Raw genomic sequence first — 16,601 nt, 5'->3', positions numbered from 1 at the left:
GTAGTTTGTTGGCGTTTTGAGAAGAGAGGTTTCCCAGACACCATGCTGGGCAAGAGAATGCATGCTTCTTTGCAAGACCCAGTTGCAGCGGAGGACGACGACGTCAACGGGGAGGACGACGATGGTGAGAGAAGGTGACGGGGGGGGGGGGGAGGACAACGACGCCTAGAGAGAGAGAGAGAGAGAGAGAGAAGGCCGAGAGAAGGCGAGAGAGAGAGAGGGCCGACTAATAATCCGGGCCTTTTGGTTGGTTTTATTAGTCCGGTGTATACCGTACTAAATAAGCACACCGGTTAATTTAATCCGGCGCTTATTTAGTACGAGTGAACGCCAAACACCCGCGTCCGTATAATTAGTCCTATCCGATCCTCTATCCGATCTGCCAAACAGGGCCTAAAAGTTTTAGTAGTGTGAGCCATGACCTAATGGATTATTGAATAATCGCCAATTATAAAGATTAGAAAGTACGGATTCATGTAGGCAGCAGAAGTGGGCTAAATTTATAAATCATAAGGTCAAGCTACCCAAATTCGCTATGCCTTTCTCGTTCCATGCAATTGTTGAACCGTACTTGTCGTGCGCGTCGCAGGCAACAGAAGAAAAATTGGAAGAAAACACAGGAAAAAACAATGAAAAGAAATGGTGCGGTGGCCAAATAATAGAACCAGTCAACACTGAACCCACATCAACCCTCAACCATATATATTGGTGGTAATGAAAGACCAACCCTAACCACTTCTAACAACGTTAATAAATACACTGAGAATCCGTTTCAGATATTATCACTTTGAAGGAAGAAATGTCAAGAAACAGTTCACTGAATAAGAACATGATAACAGTATCGCTAAGCAAATTCGTATTAAAAGAATTATTAGAAAAATTGTTTGCCAAATTATTTATATAGTTATGTGTAATGGATAAGTATGAAATTTCATAATAACAATATTATGTGGTTAGATCAGTATTCTATACTAATTTATCGAAATTACAGTGAAGAAATTCTGAACTTGAATATGCAATATGATAAGCACACAATAACTAAAGATATTTAGGTTTATGGTGGATTCGGTGGATATAGGCCACCGCAAAATATATGTAACGAATGGAAGTAGGATGTATAGCACAGCTGGGCAAACAGTCCAACTACCAAACCCTAACTCTTATAAAACACAACACACCAAACAAGTCATTCAGCTACAATGTGACACTGGACCCACTTAATTAGCTTCCGGGTCCCACCCAAACTCACTTTGCAAACAATTTGACCCCTATTCTAGCTTTCTGGAGGTGCTTTTTGATCATATAATTACATTGATCTTTGATCTTTCTTCTCCAATAAAATCCACCTGATCAGTTCTTCTCCTCCATCATCTTTTGTTCAAGTTAATTAGCGTTACTGCTAATTAATTAAAACAAAAGTGGATTAGTACTTAATTAACATGATGGATTTTGAGTGCTCCAAACCAGATACCAAGGCCTGGGATATTCGTGAAGCAGCTGCTAACTATAATTACAAAGGACTTATTGGCTCATCAGATTTGAGTTCAACTTCTTCATCTTCAGCACTTGAGGATTCTGAACTTGTTTCATCTGATCAGTGGACAGAGACTACTACTGATGGGGACGACGATTACGTTGCAGAATTAACTCGCCAGATGACTAACTACATGCTTCAAGATGATCACGACAAAACCAATACTACTAGCTCTCAGAAAAACCAAGAGGTAAACACATAATTAAAAATCAATACTTATATATATATATGCGCGATATTGGCACCTGTCTACAAATTGTTGACAATATTATGTGGTTAATTGATTTGAGTTTTCTTCTTTTTCAGTTATTGGGTTATGTTGGTTGGCCACAGTACTCAGTGTGGCCACCGTTGGGGTCTAGCCATGGCAGCTCTGAAGGGTCATCTCTTGAACCAACGCCACCAGAAACACCAGGCAAAGACAAAGCCTGGAACAGGTGTACCTACGCCGACGTTTTAAGAAAGTTGGAGAAGTTAGATACAACTACAACCAACGAAGGGTCACATCATCCTCAGGGAATAAACGCAAGTACAAAAGTAGACCCAGGTGTTGGATTTTGCTCAAAGCAAGATCTAGCTTCCAGTCAGAGCCAAGATTTTCAGGTAATAATTAACCACTTATTTTGGGTAGTTTTTTTACTGTTAATAAGTTTCTCGAGCGATTCGCTGGTGCTGGATACCAATATACATAATATATGTATTGTGCACTTGTTATTGCGTTTATAAGTTTTCTAGAGTGATTAATTAGTTAGCAACGGGTGCCAATCTATTGTACATGATCCATTGTCGTTGATATCTTACTGATTTAGTAATAACAAAGTAATTTTCTTCCTTCACAAATACATATACACCCTACCCAAATATGTCTTACCTTTGACAGAAACTTGAGGCCTGTAATTATAAGCTAAAGCAAGAGCACATTTCAAGGAAACAAGGATCGTCAGGGAATAGAGGAAGACAAGCCAATATTTGCCATGAGCAATATGAGCCTAATAATTATCAGCAGTTGAAGAAAGGAGGATCTTGTATTGGGTCTATTAATGGAGGAAGGTCAAGGTCTCCAACACAATTTGGATTGCCTGGTTCAAACCCATGGGTGAACCAGCAAGCACGACCGGGCGTAAAGGCTGTTTTCCTTGGCGGGTCGAGTACGAAAATTGGGTCATCTTCTGGGACAGGAGTATTTTTGCCTTGTGTTATTGGTAACACTTCACAGCCACCCAAGAAAAGAGGTACATATAATTAGTTAAACCTTTGATTTGCCAATTTGGTGTCGCTTTAGAGTTTGAGGGTTTTTAGCATTATGTGATTGATTTATTTGGGAGCAACTTCTTGCGGTTTCCTAGTCGTTGGAGTGGTTGGGGTTGAAATGGAATATCACCTTATCCCATAGAAGATATGTATTGATAATATAGTGTTATTCACACACTCATTTTTACTACAGACATTTTTTAAATTTTTTGTCATTGATCTTTTTTCAATTTATTCGATCTCATAGCAAAAAAATTTAAGAATATGCGAGAAGTAAAAATAGGCATTTGGATAACCATCTCCTATTGATATTATTCGGATTGCTTACGGTGTTGCATCTTTCGGTGTTTGACTTTGGATCTATAATAGGCTTCCTTATCCTAAATTAAAGATTCTTTTCTAGTCCCCAGTCTCAAATTGAGAAGAGGCTTTGTGATATTTAAAGATTCTTTAGTCCATAGATTAAAGGTTCTTTTCCTCTTTCTTAAATACAACTATTTGAGTTATCCCTTACTATTATGTTTTGTGATTTTTTTAATTATTATTTGTAAGTGAATAGTTTTATGATCAAATCAAATTTCATGAATGACAATTTTAATTTAAATTTATTATATCTATCACCCATCAAACTCGTTATCTGTACAAAATATATTTAAATTTCTAACTCATAAAAGAAGCAAATCGAGTTGGGAGTACTTTATTCTAAATTATATTCTTTTAGTCCCCGATCCCAAATTGGGCTGAGCTGTTATTTATTCTGAAGATTCCTTTTAGCTCCCAATCTAAATTAGGTAGTGGCCAAATTTGTTTTAGCTAATGACTGGTGTAAAAAGGAATCTTATTTTTTTGGTAAACAAAAGGAATCTTTATGTATCGTCCACTAATTGATTGGGGTATGGTCTTTTGGCAAACTCTATCTCTCTTTGGTTTATTGTTAATTTCTTAAGTAGAGTTTAAGAGATAAATAAAACAACTAATCCGGAAACGTCTCCTTATCATTAGAACACCCAAAAAGGGATTTATTTTTTATTTATTTTTTTTTTTATAATATTGAATTGGGTTCTTCTCAAATTGTTACATGTTATATTATCATGTTGTAAATTGTCATTAACTGCTTAATTATTGGAAGAACCTAATGTTGAGAGTTGTCCTATATCGGTGAGGGACAAAGTTTGCTATGTGCTTATATGATCTTGGGATACTCTCTATATTACCAATTGATTTTATGGTGGAACTTCAATTTGATCACCTAATACTATCACAATCTTTCTAAACTAAAATTTCGGCTGTTTTTATTGTCAACGTATAGGATGTTCCCCGGTTCTTATACCCGCAAAGGTAGTGCACGCCTTGAAAGTTCACTTTGACAGAGTTGGCGACCTACCTCGACCTAATGCTTCTGGTTTCTCTACACAAAATGGTACATATATCAACGAACATCTATCTGTATTACTATTTGGTTTTACATGAATAAAAGTTTGTGGTATGTTATCTTGTCAATCTAAGTCGTTAATTAAACAGAATCGTCATTTAAATAAAAGATTCAGATTGACGATCCAATAACATAACAACGCACGTAAAATATCTCAAACAAATATGCACAAACTTTGCTATATATATGTAAGTTTGTTTGTTCATGAATTTTGGGCTTACTCTCTAACTTGTTTTTCTTTTTTTGGTTAAGATGATTTGAAGGGTGGTAGGGCAGACATGCATTCAACTAATAAACATCAGTCGCGGCCGGTGCCGTGCACGAACCAAAAGGAGATGGGTCTGCCTCAAGAATGGACGTATTGACGTGCGGCTTGGCTATATGCAATGCCTAAATATTAATCACCACCAGTAGTATTGTCAATCTATCGCTCTCAAACACGGTGGTGTGTTTTGGCATTTTGTTCTTAGAAAAGAAGAAAAAGTCCAAGAAAAGAATAAAGAGGAAAATGATACAGACAGAAGAAGTCGGTCAGTTGGATATAATTGAGATACAGATTCAAGAGTATAGTAAAGAGGAATCTTAAGATATGTATATTAGGACAAAACAAATACAGATTCAAGAATATCATCCCCTTGTTTATATTTGAATAAACAATAAGTTTGAATTGTTTGATATAATGGAGGTACAGCAGGATGCCATTGATTGGTTGATGCAACTACTTGTGCGAACCCCTACTTGTGATGTAAAAGGATGCATTTTAATAAATCCCAGTGCCAATTCTGCTTTCTTCATGTGGGGTAACTGATGCTTGTTTAATTTCAAGCATTGGTTTCTTCATAATTTAGGCGTTTAGTTTGTCCTTGAATAGCTTTTGGAGCTCTCTATCTGGTTCATGCTTACGGGTGGGAAGCTCTTCTAGAAAAAATTCAAGAACGTATATATTTGGTTCCAATGCCCATTCATTAAACAACGGAAAAACCTGAATGCAACAGATATTAGTTATGCTTGTAAGGCCATTTCGAAGGTATGAGGTCTAAATTTTGGAGCCAAATATTTAAGCTTTTCAAAATTTGGAATCTGGACCTAAAGTAGTTTTTAGGCATGTTTGGAAATGCTTTTAAAATGACTGAAAGCGCTTTCGGAACTAATGCTTATTAAAAATGAAAGTGAATCCTGGATAAGCACGTGAAGTGTCCTACAAGAAGTACATAACTTGTGTCTCTACCAAAATACACTTTAAGTGCTTTTAGAACCCAAAAACACTTTCACCAAAAGTGCTTTTGGAACTAATTATTTTAGTAAAAGTGCAAGTAATTCTGAATCAGCACTTGAAGTGTCTTGGATAAGTACTTGAAGTGTCTTGCAAGAAGCACATAATGTCTAGGCAAGTAAATTTTGAATTAGCACTTGAAATATCTTGGATAAGCACTTAAAAAGTGTCTTGCAAGAAGCACATAATGTCAAGAGTATCAACCCCACATCGAGGAAATGAGGGGCAAGCTTATAAGAAATTGAGCCACTTCTCATATTACCAATTCATTTTAAGGAAAACTAATGAACTTCAAGTTCTTATGGTGGAACCTCAACTTTGTTCACATAATTGGTGCTTTTTCCAAAATGTACTTAGCCCAAAAACACTTTTACTAAAAGCGTTTTCAATCATTTTAAAAGTACTTCAATCCATAAGTGTACAATTTAGGCCAAAAATAAAATAAGAGTAAATTGTAGTTATGGTCCCTTAACTTTAACTCAATTGGAGCAATGGTCCCTCAACTAAAAATCCATTACCTTTGGTCCCTCAACTTATCAAAACGTGCAGCTATGGTCCCTCAACTAAAAATCCATTACCATTGGTCCCTGAACTTTAATTCAAGTGGAGAAATGGTCCTTTAACTTTAATCCAATTGTAGCAATGGTCCTTACAATATAACTCGTTTTGACAAATTTTTTGACATAGTTGACGAAAAAAACCATAATTATACACTTTGATGAGTTGAGGGACCCGAATTATATAAATGGTCATTCCAACATAGCTTATTTTGACAAAATTTTGACAAAATTGATGAAAAGGACTATAGCTACACATTTTGATAAGTTGAGGGACCAATGGTAATGGATTTTTAGTTGAGGGACCATTGCTCCAATTTGATTAAAGTTGAGGGACCATTTGTACAATTTACTCATAAAATAAATAGAAAACTTCATTTTAATCCTTGGCAAATATGACTTTTAGACTAAAACCATGAGTAAGATCAAAATATAATTTTAGTCCATTGATACATTAATAACCTCATTTATTAATAGGAAAATTAATGAAAATGACTTAAAAACTTTGAGGTTTAATCAAAATGACAAAAATGTGTTATAAGTGAATTGTACCAGAAGTGACTTTTTAGAGTAAAAATGTATTTTTCGTTAAAAGTAAGCAATACGGGAAGTGTTTCATTAAAACTCCCTTTATTAATTACATTTTGATTTTTTAATTATTTCTCTTTTTCTTCCTAATTTTAATGTATTAATTTTCATTTCATTATCGTAATATATTTTGTTGTAAACATTTAGATAAACTAATATTTGTTATACAGTATATTTCAATGTATATTGTCTTCTTCATTTAGGTATATTAAATTCAATATTATACATTTCGGTGCATAGATTTAGGTACACACATATCGGTACATACATTTCGATACAAATATTTAGGTATGTTTGTACCATACTTGACCAATCCCGAAACTACTGAGCACCAGTCAACATTATGCCCTCAAGGACCCAGAAGAGTTTCCTTCCAACTAGGAGGCCAATCACAGCGCGACACATGTTGACATTAGAAGCCAATCATAGCGCGTTACGTGTCAACATTAGAAGCCAATCACAATACGACACATGTCAATGTCAGAATGAAACTAGAAACTCTCTTCTATAAATAGAGATCATTCTCTCACAATATTTCCTAATGTCATTTGTACTAAATCATTCACTAGTACTCACTAAAGGAGAGCTTGAACCTATGTACTTGTGTAAGCCCTTCACAATTAATGATAACTCCTCTACTCCGTGGACGTAGCCAATCTGGATGAACCACGTACATCTTGTGTTTGCTTCCCTATCTCTATCCATGTAAATACTTATCCACACTAGTGACCGGAGCAATCTAGCGAAGGTCACAAATTTAACACTTTCTGTTGTACCAAAGTCCTCATTGATTTTGTGCATCAACATTTGGCGCCGTCTGTGGGAACGACACTTATTCCCACTCTCTTCAGCTTTGTCAAGCTGGTTTCCACCATTCGTACACTTTCTTTTGACTAGGCATCCCTCTCCAACATGGGGAGCGAAGGAAGCCACAACACGCAGAATGACACCCCTCTTGCACTTGGTGCGAGGCAACGAAAGAAGGAAGGAAAGAGGGTTGATCTTCAAGCTAAAGTCGATGAGTTAGAAGCTCAGAACAAGATAACAATGAAGAATAAGGTCCTCCAGGAGCAGTATGAGAAGCTCTTTGAGACGTTCCATGAAACTAGGTGTACTCAAACACGCGAGCTCGTTACCCCAATGGACATCAACCATCATCTGGGTGCCTCCCAACACGGAAGGTCACATTCATTCGACATGGGTATCCCTGATGAGGAGTGAGCTAATCATCAGAACATTGATCAACATGAGAGTTCTCTCAACCCAGTTGCTTTGACCCAAAGCAGGAGAAGTGGAGGAAGACACCTCCTTACTGAAGGAGTGGAAGGATCGAAAGCCGTCTTTCGCGACTGTCGAGATTTCCTAAAGCAACGTCGAGACAATCCCATCCATGTAAACTCGAAGATCAATGACCCAAGGGTCTCTAAAAGACTCGGTCCCCTCCTATGTCCCAAGTTGACTACCAATTTAGGGAAGGGGCAACAAGTCCTAGAGAAACACGAAGGAATATGGGACTCATAGATGTTACGACAGACATACCTTGGAAGTCAGTACGGCGAGTCTAAGGAAAAATCACATGCTCTTGATCAAACCTTCATACTTCCAAGAGGAGATGGAGATTTACAAAAGAAAGCTCCAGTGGTACATAACTCCACTCAGGACCCTCTTGTCCTACAGCTCCTTAAGGAAGTAAATAAGTTGAAGGCCAAACGACAAGTTGAGATACCTGATTCGAACCAACCTAGGCCCGGCTTTCTTACAAGGAGGATCCTCGACACCTCCTCTAAGCAAAGACAAAGAAGAAGCTTGGCTTGCAACTCTATACTGGAAATGAGGACCCGATTGAATACCTTAACCTCTTTGAGTCCACCATGGCATACCGGATGCACACTGATGAAGAACGATGTCTTCTCTTCCCCTCCATCCTCTTTGGCCGAGCTCTAAACTGGTATTGTCGTCTTCCACCTGAGACAGTAGACTAATTTAAGGAATTGAGGAAGCTGTTTGTTTCTCAACACATTTTCCAGACCGATCGCTTGCACTCTGCAGATGACTTATACACTATTCACCAGAAGCCGGATGAGTCATTACGTATGTATGGTGGCCGCTTCAGCCATGAGTATTCTCGCTGCGCTGAGGCAGATGACAAGACCGCCCTCAAGACCTTCATGGTAGGCCTACGTGATTGTTTCTTCAAGTACATGATCAATGCCAACACTTGGAAGACTTACTCTGAGGTGATGGCACATGCTTACAACCATGCCTCCGCCGAGGCAAGGACATATCAAGGGAAACCCCTAACAGCCACCTTTTATTAGCAAGTAGGGAGTGGAAGCCAGATCCAACCAAATGAGAAGACCTCGACCTTCCAAACGGCAACGGTGCCTCCCCCTACCTTACTTAATACTTTGCCAAGTCAACAGACATATCAATCTCAGGGCAAAAGGAAAGATTTCCATCCTCACCAGTCTCATTTTAGTAAAATGAGTAAAGGACATTACCGCGATAACCAAGGGTATCGCCATGATAATCCCCGACCCCAGTCAGTCAACACAGTGAGTTAAGCACGCGTCAGGACATCCCCTACCTTGAGGTATGGGGCATACACACTTTTGAATGCCACATGCGTGGCCATTTACCCCAGCATAACACACTTGATACCGAAGCCAAAGCCGAGGCACCCGGATTACAAGCCCACGAAGAACACGAACACGTTTTGCTGCTACCACGAGCATAACGGCCATGACGGCGAGAAGTGTATCACCCTTCGTGATCATATTGAAGCTTTGGCACGTGGAGGAAAAATTGATCAATTCCTCCTTCACCCTCCAAGAAGTAACCGTAACCAATGCCAGATGAATGTAATATATTCCATAAGTGGTGGCACACGCATATCTAAATCTTCCAACAGGGTCATGAAAAATAGTGAACGAGCTTTAAGGTCTAGCCACCAAGTGTTTCACGTGGAAGACATCAGGGGAGGTAAGTATCAAAAGCCTAACTGGGATCTAATATGTTTCTACCCTGAGGAAGAAAGAGGTATCATTTACCCTCACAACGACCTACTGATCGTGGAAGCTCATATAGCCAACTTTGAATTACGATGAATCCTGGTAGACACAGGGGCTTCGGTTAATATCATGTTTGCTGAAGCTTTCAGGCCACTTAATGTAATTGAACACTTGCTCGATCGCTCGATTTCCCCTTTGATAAGCTTCTCTAATGATATCGTGCAACCTTTGGGGAGCATACACTTACCTTTCACCATTGGTACAGGCCCTTACACAGCTACCATTACCACTAACTTCCTGGTGGTTGATTGTCTAACGGCATACAATGTCATCTTTGGACACACATGTATCAATGATCTCAAGGCCATGGTATTCACACATATGTTGTTGATGAAATTTCCAACCCCCTATGGCAATGGTTACATCAGAGGAGATCAACTTAGTGCACGATCATGTTACAACACTTCGATCAAGCAACATCACCTGCATGTGCCCAAGGAAACCCTTTCTATACATGACAAAGATCAGCCCAGACGAAGCCAACTTGGATCTTCACGGTGGCAATAGTCAACCCGACGATCCTCGAGATGACTCTTTTACCCAGCAAGCACAACCCGCTGAAGAGTTGGAGAAGGTCTTTATCTCAAAAGATTATCCAGATCGTATGGTGAAGATTGACACCACCTTGTCACTACCCATTCGGTTAGCTTTGATCTCTTTTTTTACAAGAGAACACTGAGGTCTTCGCCTTGTCATATGAGGACATGCCAGACATCTCTCCCGATATCATCTGTCATCGCTTAAGTATTGACCCCAAGACCAAGCTAGTGAGACAGAAGCAAAGATCTTATTACGTTGAACGGTATGAGGCAATGAAGGCAGAAGTTGAAAAACTCAAAGGCATAGGCTTCGTTTGCAAAGTCAATTATCCAACGTGGGTAGCAAATGTTATCCTTGTTAAGAAGAATCCGACCAAGGAAAGTCTCATGCTCCAAAATGTCTTGTGGAGAATGTGTGTCGATTACACCGACTTAAATAAAGGATGCCCGAAAGATAGCTTTCCTTTTCCCCTCATAGACAGACTTATAAACTCTACGGCAGGGTGTGAACTCCTGAGCTTCATAGATGCTTACTCAGGATACAACCAAATCCTCATGAACCCTTCGGACCAAGAACACATAGCCTTCACTACTGACAGGGGACTATAGTGCTATAAAGTCATGCCCTTCGGCTTAAAGAATGCAGGAGCGACTTACCAGAGACTGGTCAATTCAATGTTCGCCAAACAGATTGGGAAGAGAATGGAAGTTTACGTTGATGATATGCTAGTTAAGGGTAAACATGCTGACCAACACATCACCAACCTATCTGAAACTTTCACCATTCTGAAGAGGTATCGAATGAGGTTGAACGTCAACAAATGTGCCTTAGGCGTAGGCTCTGGCAAATTCTTAGGTTTCATGATAAGCCAACGAGGCATTGAGGCTAATCCAGAGAAGATCAAAGCAATCCTCGACATGAAGGAACTAGTAACTTCAAAAGACATCCAGAGCCTTACTGGCAAGGTGGCAGCCTTAACTAGGTTCATCTCTAAGGCCACAGACAGATGTGCTCCTTTCTTCAAAGCATTTAAAGGAAGTAAGAAGTACATTACATGGACTGATGAATGTGCTGAGGCATTCAAGAACCTCAAAAACTACATGAGTAAAGTCTCTCTGCTCTCCAAACTTGAGGTTGGTGACACTCTCATTATCTATTTGTCGGTATTGGCTTCAGCAGTAAGTTCCGTTCTTATTCGAAAGGATGGTAATGTCGAACAATCTGTCTACTACGCTAGCAAGGCCTTACAAGATACGGAGACACGATACTCCAACATTGAGAAATTGGCTCTAGCATTGGTCATGTCTGCTCGAAAATTTCGCCCTTACTTCCAAGTACACTCCATCATCGTGCTTACTAACTATTATCTTCGATAGATACTCCAAAGTCCTGACACTTCCGGGCAAATGGGCGATAACATTGGGTGAGTTTGACATTTCATACCAACCGAAGCCAGCTAAGAAGGGCCAAGCAGTGGTAGACTTCATCGCCGACTTCATATATCCTATTGACATTGTTTCTACGCATAAAGAAGTGGTTTCATTACCATCGGAAGCTCAAAAAATAGATCCAACAGCCCCAGCATGGAATCTATATGTTAATGGCTCATTCAACCGACAGGGTTGTGGAGCAGGACTAGTCCTTACGATCCCTAACAAAGTGGCGATGAAGTATGCTCTTCGTTTCAAATTCAAGGCATCGAACAATGAGTCCGAATATGAAGCCCTCATAGCAGGCTTACGTTTGGCCAAACACCTTGAGGTTAAACGAATTGATATCTTCAGTGACTCCCAATTGGTGGTTAACCAGGTCACCAACAACTTTGACGCTAAGGATAGTTCCATGGCAGCATATCTGGCACAAATACAATTGTTGCTCTAGCACTTCCACTACCATATCACCCAAATTCCTCGAGCGGAAACATAGTCATGCAGATGCTTTGGCTCGCCTCGCCTCAGCGGTGGAAGACAAGATTGGGAGAAAAATTCAGGTCAAATTGTTGGCAGCACCAAGCACCATGGCTGTGGAAGTGTGCAACTTACAACATGGGGATAGTTGGATTACCCCGATTTATAGATTCCTTGCTTATGGCACCCTTCCAAATGACAAAGTCCAAGCTAAGTAGATTCGATACAAGGCTACCCGTTACTTCATTAATGATCAACTCTACAAGCGGGGTTTTAACCTACCATACCTAAGATGCCTTACGCCCACAGAGGAGGAAATTGTCCTTCGGGAAATACATAAAGGAGTCTGCGGAGATCATGCTGGATCTCGATCCCTAGCACACAAGGCTTTTCGCCAAGGATATTACTGGCCAACACTTTACCAAGATGCCATCAGAATATCTCGCTCATGTGATAAGTGTAAACGCTACACAATTATTCCTTACTCCCTTCCCAAGCCGCTCACACCCTTGGCCCTTCGCCCAATGGGAACTTGATTTGATTGGCCCAATGCCTGCAAGGAAGGGTAAGGTCCGCTATGCAATCGTTGCAGTTGACTACTTCACAAAGTGGGCTGAAGTAGAACCTTTGGCAACCATTACTGAGGTAAAAATAAAAGACTTCGTATGAAAGAACATCCTTTGTAGATTCGGCATTCCCAACACGATAGTCACTAACAATGGGCGACAGTTTGACAACAATAAGTTCAGGATGTTTTGCTTTAAGTTCAACATCAACTTATGTTTTGCCTCCCCAGCTCATCCCCAGTCTAATGGACAAGTTAAAGCCATCACCAAAATAATCAAGCGAACTTTGAAAACCAGCTTAGACAAGGCTAAAGGTTGTTAGCCATAATTTGTACCCCAAGATCTTTGGTCATACCGCACTTCGTATCAGACATCAACAGGAGAAACCTCATTCTCACTTGCCTTTGGTACAGAGGCAGTTGTCCTAGTTGAGCTTGAGCAAGCAACGTTCCGAGTCCAGAACTACGTGCAAAGAGAAAATGACAAACAACTTACCCTCAACTTAGATCTAGTCGAGAAACACAGAAACCAGGCTCACTTGAGGAATGTCGCCTACAAGCAGTGCATCTCCAACTATTATGACTCAAGAGTCAAACCTCGTTCTTTCAAAGTGAGGGACTAGGCATTGAAGAAAAGATTACTTTGCGACAGAGTCCCGAGTGAAGGAACACTTAGTCCAAACTGGGATGAACCGTTTGAAGTTGTTGGCATCAGTCCCTGGCTCCTACAAGCTTAGAAGCTCCGATGGCAAGACTTTTGGCCATCCATGGAACGCTGATCACTTGAAGTACTATTACAAGTAAACTCACATTGTACAAGTGTTAAGCTTCAGCCGTTCAGCATCCTATGTAACAAAGACTATTTAGCATGAATTCAATAAAAAGGTGATTTAGACAACTCAGACCTAATCCTCTTACATTCCTAGCAATGAAACACTCGGGTTCAAAGCTTTAACATGAATGCTTCTAACATGAAACAAAGTCTAAGTATATGTCAACAATACTATACAAATAAGCGAACAACTTCATAGTATATTCGTTCAATCATACATTCTAACACATTCATACATAAGCCAACTGTGCTTTGAAAGGGTTCAACATGCTTTGTGTCATTCGACACTTGCTACAATGTGCCTAGACACCTTGCCCTTATTCTCACCAACCAAGTGATGAAATGTAAAGAAGAAACTCATTTTCATGCCACCAACTAGGTGATGAAATGTACAACCCGTACTCTCCTTCATGCCACCAACCAGGTGATGAAATGTACAATGCGTACTCTAATATCATTTGGCAACTTGCCACTCATGCCACCAACCAGGTGAAGAAGGAACTCATCTTCATGCCACTAACCAGGTGATGAAATGTACAACCTGTACTCTTCTTCATGCCACCAACTAGGTGATGAAATGTACAACCCGTACTCTCCTTCATGCCACCAACTAGGTGATGAAATGTGCAACCCGTACTTTAATATCATTTGGCAACTTGCCATTCATGCCACCAACCAAGTGAAGAAGGAACTCATCCTCGTGCCACCAACCAGGTGATGAAATGTGATGAAAGGTGATGAAGGAACTCACATTCGTACCACCAACCAAGTGATGAAAGCAACTCACCATTCATTCCACCTACCAGAAGACGAGTAGTACAACTTGTACATATGAACTCCTAGCATTCACAAATAATCAAAAACCCTCAAGCTTAATAACTCAACTAGGGGAACACTTATGCCCAACAAGAGTTATAGTCACAAACAAAGTCTTATTGCAAGCCAACAACAACTTCAATGCATGGCATACGAAGATCAAGCTATTCAACCCTCTTGCATCTGCTTCAGACATTTCCCCTCTGTAACAATTCAAACACTACAACTCGTAGAAAGCTTCACATACTTTTGATCAAGACAGTGTGAAGCAAAACCAATTTATGGTGCCAACAAGAGCTTTATCAAAGGAGTTCAACCACAATTCTCAAAAGTTTCACACACTCTTGATCAAGACAGTGTGAAGCAAAACCAATTTATGGTGCCAACAAGAGCTTCATCAATGGAGGGCAACCATAATTCTCAACAGCTTCACACATTCTTGATCAAGACAGTGTGAAGTAAAACCAATTTATGGTGCCAATAAGAGCTTCATCAATGGAGGGTAACCATAATTCTCAAAAGCTTCACACACTCTTGATCAAGGCAGTGTGAATCAAAACCAATTTATGGTGCCAACAAGAGCTTCATCAATGAAAGGCTTCTCAAAAGCTTCACACACTATTGATCAAGACAGTGTGAAGCAAAACCAATTTATGATGCTAACAAGAGCTTCATCAATGGAGGGTAGCCACAATTCTCAAAAGCTGCACACACTCTTGATTAAGACAGTGTGAAGCAAAACCAATTTATGGTGCCAACAAGAACTTCATCAATAAAGGGCAACCACAATTCTCAAAAGCTTCACACAGACAGTGTGAAGCAAAACCAATTTATGGTGCCAACAAGAGCTTCATCAAAGGAGGGCAACCATAATTCTCAAAAGCTTCACACACTCTTGATCAAGACAGTGTGAAACAAAACCAATTTATGGTGCCAACAAGAGCTTCATCAATGGAGGGTAACCACAATTCTCAAAAGCTTTACACACTCTTAATCAAGACATTGTGAAGCAAAACCAATTTATGGTGCCAACAAAAGCCTCATCAAAGGAGTTCAACAACAATTCTCAAACGTTTCACACACTTTTGATCAAGACAGTGTGAAGCAAAACCAATTTATGGTGCCAACAAAAGCTTCATCAATGAAGGGCAATTACAACTCGTGAAAAGCTTCACACACTCTTGATCAAGACTGTTTGAAGCAAATTCAATTTATATGGTTCATCCAAACCTTCGACTACTACAAGGTGTGGCTTGCATCACAATCTCTTGCTCAACAGTGTGGAAGTAAAATTTGTATATGTTGTCTCTCCCACATTTTCAAATTTCTAATTTTCCCAAAAAAAAAAGAAAACAAAATTGGGAAATTCAACAAAGCTTCACCACAAAAGCTTCATCAATGAGGACAACTACGAATTCTCAAAAGCTTCACACTATCTTGATCAAGATAGTGTGAACCAAAATCAATTCATAGTACCCAACAAAACTTCACCACAAAAGCTTTACCAACAAAAGCTTCATCAATGGAGGACAACTACAAATTCTCAAAAGTTTCACACTATCTTGATCAAGATAGTGTGAAGCAAAATCAATTCATGGTACCCAACAAAAACTTTAACTCCAAAGCTTCACTTACAAAGTTTCAACTCCAAAGCTTCACCCACAAAAGCTTTACCTACAAAAGCTTCACCCATAAAAGCTTCACCAACAAAAACTTCACCTACAAAAGCTTCACCCACCACAAAAGCTTCACCAACAAAAGCTTCACCTACAAAGCTTCAACTCTAAAGCTTCACCTACAAAAGCTTCACCAACAAAAGCTTCACCAACAAAGCTTCACCCACCAAAGCTTCACCTACAAAGCTTCAACTCCAAAGCGTCACCTACAAAAGCTTCACCCACAAAGCTTCACTCACAATAGCTTCACCTACAAAAGTTTTACCCATAAAAGCTTCACCAACAAAAGCTTCACCCACAAAAGCTTCACTCACTAAAGATTGACCCACAAAAGCTTCACCCACCACAAAAGCCTCGCCTACAAAAGCTTCACCCATAAAAGCTTCACCGACAAAAGCTTCACCCACCTACAAAAGCTTCACCCATAAAAGCTTCACCAACAAAAGCTTCCCCCACCACAAAAACTTCACCCACAAAAGCTCCCCCCACCACAAAAGCTCCCCCCACCACAAAAGCTTCACCCATAAAAGCTTAACCAACAAAAGCTTCCTCCACTACA

At 39.7% G+C, this 16,601-nt stretch overlaps 1 protein-coding gene across 1 annotated transcript; it reads left to right on the top strand.

Moving 5' to 3' along the window:
• The first annotated feature begins 1,216 nt into the window (after positions 1 to 1,216).
• On the top strand, positions 1,217 to 5,007 carry LOC126616441 (uncharacterized). Its single transcript, XM_050284495.1, has 5 exons — positions 1,217 to 1,724; positions 1,841 to 2,137; positions 2,415 to 2,766; positions 4,095 to 4,205; positions 4,470 to 5,007. Exons 1-5 carry the CDS (start codon positions 1,440 to 1,442, stop codon positions 4,580 to 4,582), a joined length of 1,158 nt encoding a protein of 385 aa, XP_050140452.1. The 5' UTR covers positions 1,217 to 1,439; the 3' UTR covers positions 4,583 to 5,007.
• Positions 5,008 to 16,601: the final 11,594 nt, after the last annotated feature.

The sequence above is a fragment of the Malus sylvestris genome, chromosome 3, assembly GCF_916048215.2.
Source record: "Malus sylvestris chromosome 3, drMalSylv7.2, whole genome shotgun sequence".
Lineage (NCBI taxonomy): Eukaryota > Viridiplantae > Streptophyta > Magnoliopsida > Rosales > Rosaceae > Malus > Malus sylvestris.
Note: the sequence above shows the minus strand (reverse complement) of the source record. Positions and strands in the feature narration are given on the sequence as shown.